Source organism: Bicyclus anynana, chromosome 27 (assembly GCF_947172395.1).
Source record: "Bicyclus anynana chromosome 27, ilBicAnyn1.1, whole genome shotgun sequence".
Classification (NCBI taxonomy): Eukaryota; Metazoa; Arthropoda; class Insecta; order Lepidoptera; family Nymphalidae; genus Bicyclus; species Bicyclus anynana.
This window is the reverse complement of record NC_069109.1, coordinates 5,776,469-5,791,117: the sequence shown is the minus strand read 5'-3', so window position 1 is coordinate 5,791,117 and position 14,649 is coordinate 5,776,469. Positions and strand designations below refer to the sequence as shown.

The 14,649-nt window shown below is 36.1% G+C and overlaps 1 protein-coding gene across 1 annotated transcript in view; it reads right to left on the bottom strand.

Moving 5' to 3' along the window:
• The window catches only part of LOC112048866 (nuclear pore complex protein Nup98-Nup96), a 74,307-nt gene that overhangs the window by 50,047 nt on the left and 9,611 nt on the right, over positions 1–14,649 (bottom strand). Inside the window, exons 7-9 of the mRNA XM_052890087.1 lie at positions 13,921–14,050; positions 12,050–12,130; positions 263–358 (exon numbers count right to left, since the gene is read on the bottom strand). Coding sequence (XP_052746047.1) covers positions 263–358; positions 12,050–12,130; positions 13,921–14,050 — 307 coding nt within the window. The remainder of the gene's footprint in view (positions 1–262; positions 359–12,049; positions 12,131–13,920; positions 14,051–14,649) is intronic.

Here is a 14,649-nt window from a genome sequence, read left to right as displayed (position 1 = left end):
ACTACAGTCGGTGATCACTTACCAGCAGCGGGCGTATCGCTAAAGGCCGGCTTGTTGGCTCCAAAGAGACCATGGAATACATGTCTAGCAGGGGAGGTAAGTGTTAATTCTGTAAGAATCACTTAAACCTACACCCAAGGTTACAAGTCCGGGAACCTTTTCGATTAGTTTCCTCTACCACAAGATGGATGGTACGATCCTTGTAACTGCTACTCACGGCGTTATAGAGGAATCTGTTACAGTAGAGTCGGTGACCACTTACCGGCGGCGGGTGTGGCGCCGAAGGCTGGCTTGTTGGCTCCAAAGAGACCCGTTGTATTGGTGCTGGTCTGTGCGTTGCTACCAAACGAGAATGTGTCTGCAACAAAAGAAATAAATAATAACAATCAAGGTGACCCCCTATTTTTTAAGTCTATTAAAAATCAACACATATACAGGGTACTCGGGAGTTTTTCCATAACTCTGCGGTTATATTATTTACCGAAAATTAATTTAAAATGTTCAAGCAACATCTATACCAATATTATAAAGCAGAAGAGTTTGTTTGTTTGATTGAACACGCTAATCTCAGGAACTACTGGTCCGATTTGAAAAATTCTTTCAGTGTTAGATAGCCCATTTACCGAGGAAGGCTATAGGCTATATATTATCCCCGAATTCCTACAGAAACGAGAATATGTGTGTGTTATTGTGTATATTAAATTTGATATGAGTCAACCACATTATTGTACGATTTTAATATAAATAAAGATATCGTTATACTTACCAAAAATAACAGCTTGATCACATTCATACACTAATTACCACTACAAGAGCACTGTGATTTTTTTTTTATTCTTTACAAGTTAGCCCCTGACTGCAATCTCACCTGATGGTAAGTGACGATGCAATCTAAGTTGGAAGCGGGCTAACTTGTTAAGAGGAGGATGAAAATCCACACCCCTTTTGGTTTCTACACGACATCGTACCGGATCGCTAAATCGCTTGGCGGTACGTCTTTGTCGGTAGGGTGGTAACTAGCCACGGCCGAAGCCTCCCACCAGCCAGACCTGGACAAATTAAGAAAATCTCAGTCTGCCCAGCCGGGGATCGAACCCAGGACCTCCGTCTTGTATATCAAAATATATCAAATTTATTGACATGCTAAATTAAGCTAATACATTTAAACGAGCAATTCTTATATAAATCACTAGCTGACGCCGCGTGATTTCACCCGCGTGGTTCCTGTTTCCGTAGGAATATGGGGATAATATATAGCCTACAGCCTCCGTCGATAAATGGGCTATCTAACACTGAAATAATTTTTCAAATCGGACCAGTATTTCCTGAGATTAGCGCGTTCAATCAAACAAACAAACAAACTCTTCAGCTTTATAATATTAGTATAGATTCACTTGTACCTCAGACAAATTATTATTGTACAGGACTTGCTTCGCTAGACGTTACTTTTCTGTCAAAGAATATGATCAATGATCTAATGTCTTTTGTGAGGTAAATAAAAAAATGCGATTTCGCCGTGTAGTTCCCATTTCCATGAGAATACGGGGATAAATGGCCTATGACACTCACAAATGACGTCACTTTCTACTGGTAAAAGAATTGTCATAATCGTTTCAGTAGATCCCGATATGACCCCCTACAATACTCCCCTCTTTATAATATTAGTATAGACTATTATGATTATTTAAATTTATTATTAAATTAAAGAGGGAACCGATAGCAGTTTGGCCAGTTACCGGATATTCGGCCAACTATGTGGCCATATAGCCGGATATCCGGCCGCCGAATATCCGGCGAAACTTTTTGCGGCGGCCATTTGCGTAGGCAGTGTCTTTAGACATTGCGAGGACAAGCTCGTCTTCAGTAGCCGCAAAGCAATAGGGATGATGGCAGTTTTTTTATTTCAATATAAATTAAGAGTATGCTAATAGTAAAGCAATTTTGTAAAAGTAACAGGGTATCTGCGATCATTACTTTCGGAGCTACAGGGATTTAGAGGGTCAGATTTGCGGCGCTGCCGCGGATACCTGAAAAACGCTCCATACAAAATGGTACGAATTAATGACGTCGTAGTTGCATAATGATCGTTAGATTTGTATGGGCGTTCAAACAAAATTACAAAAAACGTTTTTTTTTTGTGCGTTTATGTTTATAGTTCATTTATTAAAAAATGTCACATTTAATGTAAGGAAGCTAAAATTGTATGAATTTTCATCTAATTACGATAAAATATTTTAAATAGATTTTGAAATATTATAATCTTATTTATTTTGCAAATGTCCAGACAATCTTTGCTTTTTATGTATAAATTAGTTAACATTGACCTCATTTACCCGAAAGTATCATAAAAATCAATATATTCAAACCTAGTCATCATCCCCATTGACTATGACAGAATTTGACGAAAAAAAGTTTTGGTATATAAATAATACCAAAAGCGAGAAAGTGCCTTTATTTAATAGATGATTGCACTCTACAACGAGCCATTGTCAGATAGTCATCCGGCCGAATAGTCGCTATCCGGTATTCTTCCGGATAGTATTATGGTGGCCGAATAGGCCGGATACCGGATAGTTACTGGATATCCGTTTCATCTCTAGTCTAAATATTAACTCATTTTGAGTGACAACACTGAGTTGCTAAAAAGGGTGTATGACTTATTAATAATGCATGAATTTTGACTTAAACCAACTAAAGTTACTTAATTTCTGTGATCTAGGTTTTCGTTACAAAGCTTACAGTAGGTATATCTCAAAAACTTGGATTACTATATTTTTATTAAAATAAGATTTATAATGGCATCTATCAATTGCCAAAATACAAAATTAAAAAAAAAATTGTAGTATATTTATTACATTTTAGGATCGGTTTGAGATTAGAGGTTTTCAAAAAATGGGTGAAATGTCATGAAATGGTAAAATCGGATTATAATTTAAAAGAAAAACAAAATATCAAATACAAAAATTTTAATATTTAGCGGTACATTCATTTATTCTATATTAATATAAGAAAATATATTTATTAGTAAATTATGTATTATATTATCTCTATCATACTCTAGACGGCTTGAATAAGTTCTCGCTGTTTTAGTTTTGTAATACATGGCATTACCAACAAAGATTTTGTACGATAGCCACAGATTAATCAATAATATACAGATGGAGCGTACGGAACAAGACTTTGTCGTAGCCGCTCCAAATACGAATTTTAAAAACGAATACATTCTCGAGTCAGTACGACACGAAGCGTCGCATCAGTAACTTTCAATATTATCCAAGAAAAATGGCGTCTTTTGTTTTTAAATATTTTAAAAACTGTTCACAAAAACTAAAGAAATAAGATGGAGTATTTTTTCATTGGTAATTATTGATTATTATATTAATTTACGTAATTGTCGTCAGTGTGTTTAATTATGAAATACAAATTATGAAAAAAAGTTTGTATATGCAGTTGTTTGACGTGACGTTTGTTTTTTTTTAATGGGTGTCACCAGCTTCAGTACGTTGCTTGTAAAGTCACTCTGGTTACTCTGTGACCATTGCGAAATGTCACTAGCGCGTTAAAAGGCGGACAAAAGTGGCTAATTGTCTTAATTTCATTTAGTCGCATAGTAAACAACAAAAGTTATTTAAACGAATAATACCTAAATATTGTCCATTTCAAGAAGTGTAAAAACTAAATATCGTCGTTATCAACCCATATTCGGCTCACCGCTGAGCGCGAGTCTCCTCTCAGAATGAGAGCGGTTAGGCCAATAGTCCACCACGCTGGCCCAATGCGGATTGGCAGACTTCACACACACAGAGAATTAAGAAAATTCTCTGGTATGCAGGTTTCCTCACGATGTTTTCCTTCACCGATTGAGACACGTGATATTTAATTTCTTACAATGCACACAACTGAACAGTTGGAGGTGCATGCCCTGGATCGGATTCGAACCCACACCCTCCGGAATCGGAGGCAGAGGTCATATCCACTGGGCTATCACGGCTCTAAAAACTAAATATACATAAAATATCCATGTGTGCGCACAGTGGAATAGCTAAATTAGGATCACTTTTTTTCGATTTTGTAGGCACGTAAGATATCTATAGTAGAAAATCTTTGATTAAGAAGAATTGGGTGCAGTTAGTTTACCCATATTAAATTTAATATAAACAGTATAAAATATTAATTTCGTATAGTAAATGGAATAAGGGTCCGAAATATATCGATATTAAATAATAAAAGTTAAGGATTTATTAAAAAACTTCATTTAAAAATCGCATGTGTTTTCAAATTTTCCAAACGCAATTTTTTTATTCTTTACAAGTTAGCCCTTGAATACAATCGGATCGAACCCAGGACCTCCGTCATGTATATCCACCGCGCCTACCACTGCGCCACGGAGGCCGTCAAAAAAAAAAATTTTTCACTAAGATTGCGAGAAAATAAAATAATTCCGAGCCATATAACCAAAAGAAGAAGAAGAAGGACCTTACCTACGATGATTCTATTTACGAATAAAACCTTCGTTATAAAGTAAGCTAGTACTTGGCTAGTACTCGTAACAGACAAAAATTAATAAAACAAAATTACTTTAGCCCCTAGAGGCTGAAATGCTTGTTTAGCCCCGCTGTGGAGTGGTAATATGACGATGTTTTTGAGCGAGAATAGTGAAAAACATAATTAATAACTAAAATTTTCATAGACGTCTCGAAAAAATATGAAAAGAACGTTTTCAATCTAGTAGAACGATAATGAACTATTTAAGACCATTTAAAAATTACTTTTCATAAATTACCTTTGCCTTTTTCTCATGTGAAAAAAATATAATTAAAAAGCGAGAATTTAAAAAACAATGGCCGTGAATAATACACATTTGATTTTTTTCAGAAAATAATTGTAAATTTGTGACCGTAACTTACATATTTTTCAACAATAATTGTTATTGTTGTCTTCATCTAGTGAGAATGGTGATCTTAATTTGGAGATGGATGAAATTTTCAATCTGTTTCCATCAAAGTCGAGACGCATTTACTTAAATACCTACCTAGGTGAAGTGGAGAAAACAACAACGAATGGATTCACTTACGAAAGGAGTTTTTTAAACTATTATCTCCCACGTTTACCTCACTACTCATTATTCATCTTCACAGTTGTCGGAAATTATGTTACCGGGTAAAAGCATCTCCCTTAATATCCAAAATTGTAGACTTTGTACATTTAATTTTCAATTAAAATAAATCATTTAATATTGTAAGTACACTAAGTAAGTAAACTATTTTATTTTCTCGCAATCGTAGTGAAAAGCAGAGTGTAACACGTGGTTAGCCCCACCCATTATAAACTCGGTTTCTATTTATTCTTTTTTTCTAAAAATACCTCGTATATAATGGGCCTTTTTAGCCCCTTGTATAACAATCTACTATTAAATACTATATTGTGTCTTACCGCTATTTATTTTAATGACGTTGCGGAGTGAATCTTCTGTACTTGTACATATGTGTTCTGTGACATTGCTCTCAAGTGATGCTCAATACTTTCAGTAAAATGTTGTGATACCCTCAACTTTAAATAAAACATTTGTTTTGTCAAAAACAGCGAGAACTTATTCAAGGTCCTTATATATTATTACTACTCTTTATATTAAAACAGAAGACAACAAAAAATATTTATACCAGGTGTCGGTCACCTTTTGAGCTGGGATATTCAAAACTAATCACTTTTTAAATGGCCACTAAATTTCTTTATACAAATGTATTTTGATATAAAATTAAATATATATATGATATCCCGTAAATAATGGATAAAACGCAAATGGTAGATACCACCTGTAAGGACCCTCGTCCTTACTATAAGAGAAGCACTGATAAGGCAAGCAGACCGCGCACGACCACTCAGGTCGAACGCCGGTGACAGACTGACTCATTGCACCCACCGCCAATGTACGTGAGATGTAGTATTGTAGGTATCTATTTAGTATACACAAACACTACACCACCTAATTATCTAAAACTAATTTGAATAGTTTTGATAAAATCCCTAGAGTGAACAAGTTACAATTTTTTATCTTAAATTAGTTTTTTCAATGCTGTAGCTGCTTTAATTAAAATTTCAAAGATCTTATGTTTGTTAAACATTACGGATTAAATTACCAATACTATATATATATTATAATACTATTTTTATATACAATGTTTTATTTGTTTAGTAGAAAAAGCTTTGAGTGCAACAATTATTTTTCTTTCATTAAGATGACTCGATTTAAAAACATTGTCCTGCAAAAAAAATGTATGGAACAAAAGTGTACCATCATTTTAATAACTTGTACACTGTTTGAGGTTTGTAAATTGGTTTAAAACTAGTGTCTACTCTTTGTAGTTATAAAGTTGCTGATAAAAATGTATGGGAGGTACTGAATTTTCAATACTAGAAAAAAAGTTAAATGTATTTATAATCAGTGGCGTAGCGTGCCTTGGAAGGGCCCTGTATCAAAATTTGTTGGGGGGGGGGGGGGGGCAATAGAAGAGCGGCTCCAGAATAATATCTTTAGTTTTTGATTTATCACCATAAACTATTGCTTTTTTATTTTTGTAGTTTTTTAAGTAATTTTTTCCCGTGAAGCACCACCAGATTAAGTAATACTATAGATTACTTTTTACAAAGTTTAAAATCTGCCTTCTTGTCTAAATTTACTAATGCAATCAAGTATATACTTAATTTTCCACAATCAATACATACATATAAATAAAATTGAACTGTATGTCTGTGATTACAAGATAACTGTGTTTTCACAAGTGCTTATAGTTATTAACATTATACTAAAACATAATCAAACTTACAAAAATTGTTTCCGACCCCTGGTATATTCTATTTAAGAATAAGCTAACAAATATAAAACTATGATATAGAGGTAACAATATTGTTAAATATAATGACTATAGTTTTTGATTTTTTCATGGCCTATTTGCTGTAATATCCCACCAACCAGCATTGTAGCAGCGTGGTAGGTTAAAGCCCCATATCCACTCTCCTATACGAAGGCCTGTGCGTTTTCAATGCGAGCAAACTACGTACTTCGTGAAAGAAATAGACAAAGAAAATGACCCAAAATGGGCCTTTATAATGTATAAGCAGGTCAATAGTATTATTTACGGATAGAAGATACAAATTGCTGTTGAGGAAATAATTTTCAGAATTACCGCATTAATTAGAGTATAATCATTAGTCCTACGAATTTTCTGACAGATGCTAATGTCATTTTGTAAAATAATGATACCATATTTATTGTCATAGTGATGTCCTGTTCTGTATAGGTAACTATTTTTTACCTATTCTTGGCTCAGATCATCACTCCTAAAGAGGAATTTTGAACAGAAATAGAGATAGTAAAAAATCTTTGCTATTGTGTATTTTTTTTTCATTTGTTCTTTAATAATTCCGAATTACAATAATACCGAAGTAGGTAACTTACTTACGCGTACGAAGTTACAAGCGTTGCTAGTCATTAATAACATAACATGAAAAATGTGATCTATTAATTAATAGCATTCATTTAATTTTATTTGTCTCAGTTATTAGTCAAATTAAATAAGGTCTAAGAATAATTTTATTTTCATCACTGTGCCATAGACTAAGAAATTTCATAATAAACAACAGATGTAACTGTTATTAATTAAAATTATTTACTAATTTGGTTCAGAACATATTGAGTGAATCATGATCGTTCACTTTGTCACATCACTATTTTTGATTCAATAAAAAATGGTATCACAGGAAACTTCAAAAGAGATCGCTGAATTCATTATTAGACTATAGATAAATATTTTTTTTGTTTCGCTACGAGGCGAGTCCGTTTTTTTTCAAGAACATGGTCTATTTCAGCTCCACTCTTGTACTCCGTATCATTACAATTTAAAAAATACAAGGATTTTATCAAAATCTAATCTACCTATATAAAAAGAAACAAAATAAAATTAAAACGCATGTTTTTGAGTTATAGATGGCTCCAATAGAGCAACTATGACATGACAATTAACAACAAACGTCAAATCGACTACTGCATTGAAAACGTCCAATCCGCCATAATTACCCATATTAGCGTTGCATTTCTTGGGAGAGAATGAATATTATTTCGAAAGAATTAAAGTAAAAAAGTTTTGTATAATCAAAAATAGTTTAAAAAATATTTTCTTTTATTTCCGCTAGAGTACAATGACTGATCCTGGGCTCCATACAATTTTGGACCATCTCTTTTGATCTAAGTTAGAATTACAAATGAAACTTCATATTTTAAGTAATATAGAAGTTGTTGCCATTCAACTAAAATCATCAGCATTTTTAGGGAGCTCTTTACACGAATATTACAACAATGAAACATCGATTCTATAGTAACAACTTATACAAAAGCGTTAGATCATTGATCTTATACTTTGACAGAGGGGTAACTATCTATACTAAAGCCACACTCGATGTGCACTGTTTACAAACAAACTAGAAATCAAGGAAGAAAATTCATATGGGAATGACATTTGCTATCGACAGGTGACGTGATCAAGATTCGCATACATTTTTAACCGACTTCAAAAAGGAGGAGGAGGAGGTTCTCAATTCGGTCGGTATCTTTTTTTAATGATAACCACACGCTTTATTTACGATAACCACACGGTTTATTTACGGCAACAACACGGTGAATTTACGGCATCCACACAGTTTATTTACGTCAACAACACGGTGAATTTACGGCAACCACACAGTTTATTTACGTCAACAACACGGTGATTTTACGGCAACCACACAGTTTATTTACGATAACCACGCGATGAATTTACGGCAACCACACGGTGAATTTACGGCAACCACACAGTTTATTTACGGCAACAACACGGTGAATTTACGGCAACCACACAGTTTATTTACGTCAACAACACGGTGAATTTACGGCAACCACACAGTTTATTTACGGCAACAACAACGTGAATTTACGGCAACCACACAGTTTATTTACGTCAACAACACGGTGAATTTACGGCAACCACACGGTGAATTTACGGCAACAACACGGAATTTTTTTAAAAAGAATTTATCGAATACTAAGACCCTCTTCTCTCTTGTTAATGTTTTTACAATCACATCTGGACTGTATTAATTTTAACATCTGCAATTTCAGAATTATGGGCATTCGTATTGAAGTCATCATTCGCATATCTGGAATTATTGTCATCTGGACTGTTTACATCACCCGCATTTTTAGCGTCATTTTCTGTCGTCATGTCATGTTCGTCTGAACTCTCGGAATTATGGGCACCGTTGTCAAATTCAACATTCCCATTTCCAGAACCATTGTCATTCCCAGAGCCCTTGTCACTTTCAGAACCATTGTCATTTCCAGAACGATTGTCATTTCCAGAACCATTGTCTTTTGCAGAACCATTGTTATTTCCAGAACTATTGTCATTTCCTGAACCATTGTCATTTCCAGAGCCCTTGTCATATCCAGAGCCCTTGTCATATCCAGAACGGTTTTTATTTCCAGAACCATTGTCATTCCCAGAGTCCTTGTCATTTCCAGAACCATTGTCATTTCGAGAGCCATTCTCATTTCCAGAGTCTTTGTCATTTCCAGAGCCTTTGTCATTTCCAGAGTCATTGTCATTTCCAGAGCCATTGTCATTTCCAGAGCCTTTATCATTTCCAGTAAACTTATTACTTGAATTTCCAGAATCGTGGTCTACTTCAATTTTTATATTAGTATTATTGTTTGTGTTGGTATTTGTACCAAACAAACCGACTGTATTAACACCGCCAAGTCCAGCACTGATTGTCTTAGGACCTTCATAGTTAATTGTACCAGTACCAAATAAGCTGGTTGTATTAGTAGAACCAAACAAAGCACCTGTATTAGTACCACTAAGTCCAGCACTGATTGTATTAGTACCGGCTGTATTTAATGGTGCAGCACCAAATAATCCGCTCGAGTTATTGGAACTAGATCCAGCACTGTTAATTGTTGGGACAATATTATTGTTTGTGTTTGTACCAAACAAACCGATTGTATTAGTGCCGCCAAGACAAGCACTGAGTGCTTTAAGAGCGGTATTATTTAATGGTGCACCACTAAATAGTCCTCTCGCGTTATTGAAACTAGGTTCAGCACTATTAGATGTTGGAGTATTATTTATTGTACCGGAACTAGTAGCAAACAGACCAACTTTATTGGTATTACCAACTCCATCGCTGTTTGCCTTTAGACCTTCATTGTTTATTGTTCCAGTACCAAACAAGCTGGTTGTATTAGTAGAACTAGATCCAGCACTGGCAACACTTGGATCAGTATTATTGTTTGTGTTGGTGGTTGCACCAAACAATCCGACTGTAGTAGTACCGCCAAATCCAACACTGATTGCCTTGGGAACGGCATTATTTACTGGTGCCGCACCAAATAAGCTGGTTGTATTAGCAGAACTAGATCCAGCACTGGTAACACTTGGATCAGTATTATTATTTGTGTTGGTGGTTATACCAAACAATCCTTCTGTATTAGTACCGCCAAATCCAACACTGATTGCCTTGGGAACGGCATTATTTACTGTTGCAGCACCAAATAAGCTGTTTGTATTAGCAGAACTAGATCCAGCACTGTTAACTGTTGCAGCACCAAATAATCCAGTTGCGTTATCGGAATTAGATGCAGCAGTGTTTATTTTCACAACAGTATTATTTATCGTACTAGGCATTGAAAAAAAAGCAGTATTATCTATTGTACTTGGCTTTGAACCAAACACAGAATTATTTACTGTACTGGCGTTTGAACCAAAAGCAGTAGTATCTATTGTACTTGGCTTTGAACCAAACACAGAATTATTTACTGTACTGGCGTTTGAATCAAAAGCAGTATCATCTATTGTACTTGGCTTTGAACCAAACACAGAATTATTTACTGTACTGGCGTTTGAACCAAAAGCAGTATTATCTATTGTACTTGGCTTTGAACCAAACAGAGTATTATTTACTGTGCTGGGCTTTGAACCAAAAGGAATGCCATCATTTGCAAATGCATCATTTGTTGCAGTACCAAAGAAGCAAGTTGTATTTGTAGAACTGGGTCCAGCGCCAAATGATAAGCCAGTATTAACAGATATCATATCAACATCACTAGCTTCCAAACGATTACCACCAAATGTGTCACCGGTACTCTGCCCACTCATACCAAAAAGAGTGTAATTGCTAAACGTTGGTTTAAACCCTAAACTGGAAAAGGGTCCGTAAGTAATCCTGTCAACTTTAGTAGCCGAAATCCCAAATGGAAAAATTTTATCGAGCCCAAGATCAATTCTTGCCATATTTAAAGCATTTTTGGCATCATTGAAAGCAATCCTGGCATAATTGAAGCACGATTTCGCTTCACGGACAAAAGTGTCATAAATAAAGCTGATTTGGTTGGTGTTACAGTTCCGTTTCATGTCAGCAAATACGTGAGCGATCCTATCTCTGGCATCTTTAAGCCACGGTGCAGCTCGGCCTACACTGTAGAACGAAATTTTATTGTCTATAGCAAAATTATAAAATTTCCACGCAAGTTCAAACTCATCAATGGAACGAAGATATGCTTCTTCGTACTTGTTGTAAACAATTTTAATAACAGACTTTTCATTGAAAATCAATCTTGGGTTAAAATAATCGATGACACTTTCGACCATATCAATGGTGGAACAAGTAAATTCAAAAGCCTTCCTAGCATTCACAAAATTGGCCTGAACGAGACCCAATATTTCTTTATAGAAATCATTTGATCCATTGGTAACACTGTTTGAAAACATTTGTTTTGAATCGAACATGCAAGTATGTATCGTGGTTCCGCTGGTCAGGCATCTATCCGTGTCCACATGCGGCTGGCATGCATGCACGCAGCCCGCATGCGTGAATGCATGCGTGCACGCGTGTGCGCAGTGATTGAAACTACAAGGGACCGTATTGGCGCAGCACGGCACACACGGGTGCGTAAAATGCGTGCACGGATACGCATGCACGGATGCGGGTCTGCGCATGTTCTGGCATGGATACTGACTGGTCTGTCCGAAGCCGGAGGTGGATCCGATGGCGCCGCCGAAGAGACTGGGCGCGCTGGTCGTCGCCGGTTGGCCGAAAGCTGTAACGGACAAACAATCAAAATACTATGTATAAAATGCTTCCAGCTGCATCAAAATCAAAATCAAAAATCATTTATTTCAAATAGGCTCAGTTTACAAGCACTTTTGACACGTCAGTTGACTATTTGTAAAGATTCTACCACCGGTTCGGAAGGCAGGTTCTGCTGAGAAGATACCGGCAAGAAACTCAACAGTTGCTCTTTTGAAAAAGTCATACAGTATTATAATTTACAATTGATAACAATTACTGTTTACATTTCTTATAGTTTTACTTCCTGTGTGAAGGTGGAAGCTGATCCAACGGCCTCCAAGCATCTTTATCATTAAGGAACTCATCAATGGTCTAGTAACCTCGACTAAGTAAATTTGTGCATTGACAGCACAGTGGTATGCTCGGTGGATTTACAAGACGGAGGTCCTGGGTTCGATCCCCGGCTGGGCAGATTAAGATTTTCTTAATTTGTCCAGGTCTGGCTGGTGGCAAAGACGTACCGCCAAGCGATTTAGCGTTCCGGTACGATGCCGTGTAGAAACCGAAAGGGGTGTGGATTTTCATCCTCCTCCTAACAAGTTAGCCCGTTTCCATCTTATACTGTATCATCACTTACCATCAGGTGAGATTGTAGTCAAGGGCTAACTTGTAAAGTTAAAAAAAAAAGCTGTGCTTTTTTAAGTAAGCAAATCGTTGCAATGTGCCTCTGAAGATTTTAACAAAAATCCGCTACAAGACAGCACCGGTGGGGGGTGCAAATTTTGTATACTCTATTGAAATTCCCATTAACTTGATTTTTTTTTAAGCATTCTTCAAATTCATCAATTTAGCAGGTAAATCATCTTCCATTTATTCTAAGAATAAGAATAAGAATCATTTATTTGCAAGAAACATTTAGTTATACAAAGATGTTGTTATGTATTAGGTAACAATGTTTCACCATTAATAGGTATACAAATGTTTATTGTTTAATTAATTAAATTAAAATATAATGACATTAAGTTTAAAAGAAATATAATAAATACTATTTTTTGAAGCATCAGCAAAGTACTCTTCTATTATAATAAATCTATGTTTGACGTCATTGTCAATAGCCATTGCAAAATTAGCATATTTTTTTCAGAGGAAGAAGGCACATTAATAACTTTTGTCGATAAACCTTATCTATAATATAAAAATGAATCGCAAAATGCGTTGGTAAGCGCATAACTCAACAACGCCTGGACCAATTTGGCCAAATCTTTTTTTAAAATGTTGATTGAAGTTCTAGGATGGTTTTTACGGCGAGAAAAATTCAAGTAATTGCCGGAAAACCCTAAAAAAATAGCCCTTTTTTCCCATACAAATGTTTTCTAACTAAAACGTAGTCAATTTGAGCTTTATTGTTATTGTATAAAGTTCATATCTATATATATAAAAATGGATCCGTATATCCCTTGGTCACGCTATCACGCGTGTACGGTTGGACCGATTTCACTATTTTTTTTCATGTGTTTGTTACAGTCAGGAGAAGGTTCTTATGACAGAACAAATTAGGGGTAGTGTAGTGGTAGGGTAGGTAGGTAGAAAGTTTACGTCGAGTTTCATGCGGACGAAATCGCGGGCGTCCGCTAGTAATATATAAATTTTAAACTCTCACTCATCACGAAATCTCGAGAACCGTTTGACGTACAAAGATTAAATTTGACAGGGAGGTAGTTTATAGTTAGCAGGTGTCTGGTAAGAAAGGATTTTGCAACAGGGCCGGATTAAGGAGGTCAAAGGTGAGCGTCCGCTATTTAAACATGATGCACTTACTGGAGCCCCCGAACAGCGGTTTGTTCTCCGTCTGCTGGAAACCACCGAACATGGATCCGCCAGCGGAGCCCTTGCGGCCCGCCATGTAGTCCTCGAGCCGGAGCTCCTCCAGAGACTTGGCCTCGTACTCCTGTAACAACATTATAATCTATATAAGTGGAAAATTACACAGCTGGTAGATTTGGGGCGCTATATCGCGTATGAGCTGCGACGCGTCTGTCTTGACTTGGAATGGTGTTATTTGACCAAGAAGTCTAATAGTGGAACTCATAGGTTGCAGGGGACGTACAGAGTTTCAATTCGACACTCAACGGGTGAACGATCCCCTGGGTGTGCCCCCACAATGTCTATGAATTCCACTGTAAGTCCCCGTACGCAAGGCCATTGTAAGGTTCGTGACGCATCGAAGGGCGTTCACAGAATCTTTGACACCGTATATCAATATATAAAGCCCCCCGCATACCAGCGGGCGCGGTACTGAAACGACGGTTTTATTTGCCTTCCAATGGACAACAGTTGAAAGTCAAATGCTTTGTTCTTGTTTATAGAGACCGCATGTTCAAATTTGGTGGCATAGATGGATGGGCCTATGTAATGTGAATTGTACTGCCTTTACACTATTATTAGCCTAACCCCAGTGGATATGACCTCTGCTATGATTGAACACCAGCAGTGTGTCTATTTATGTTTTATAGAAAGCGTTTGATTGTGTCCAACATCAAAAGTTGA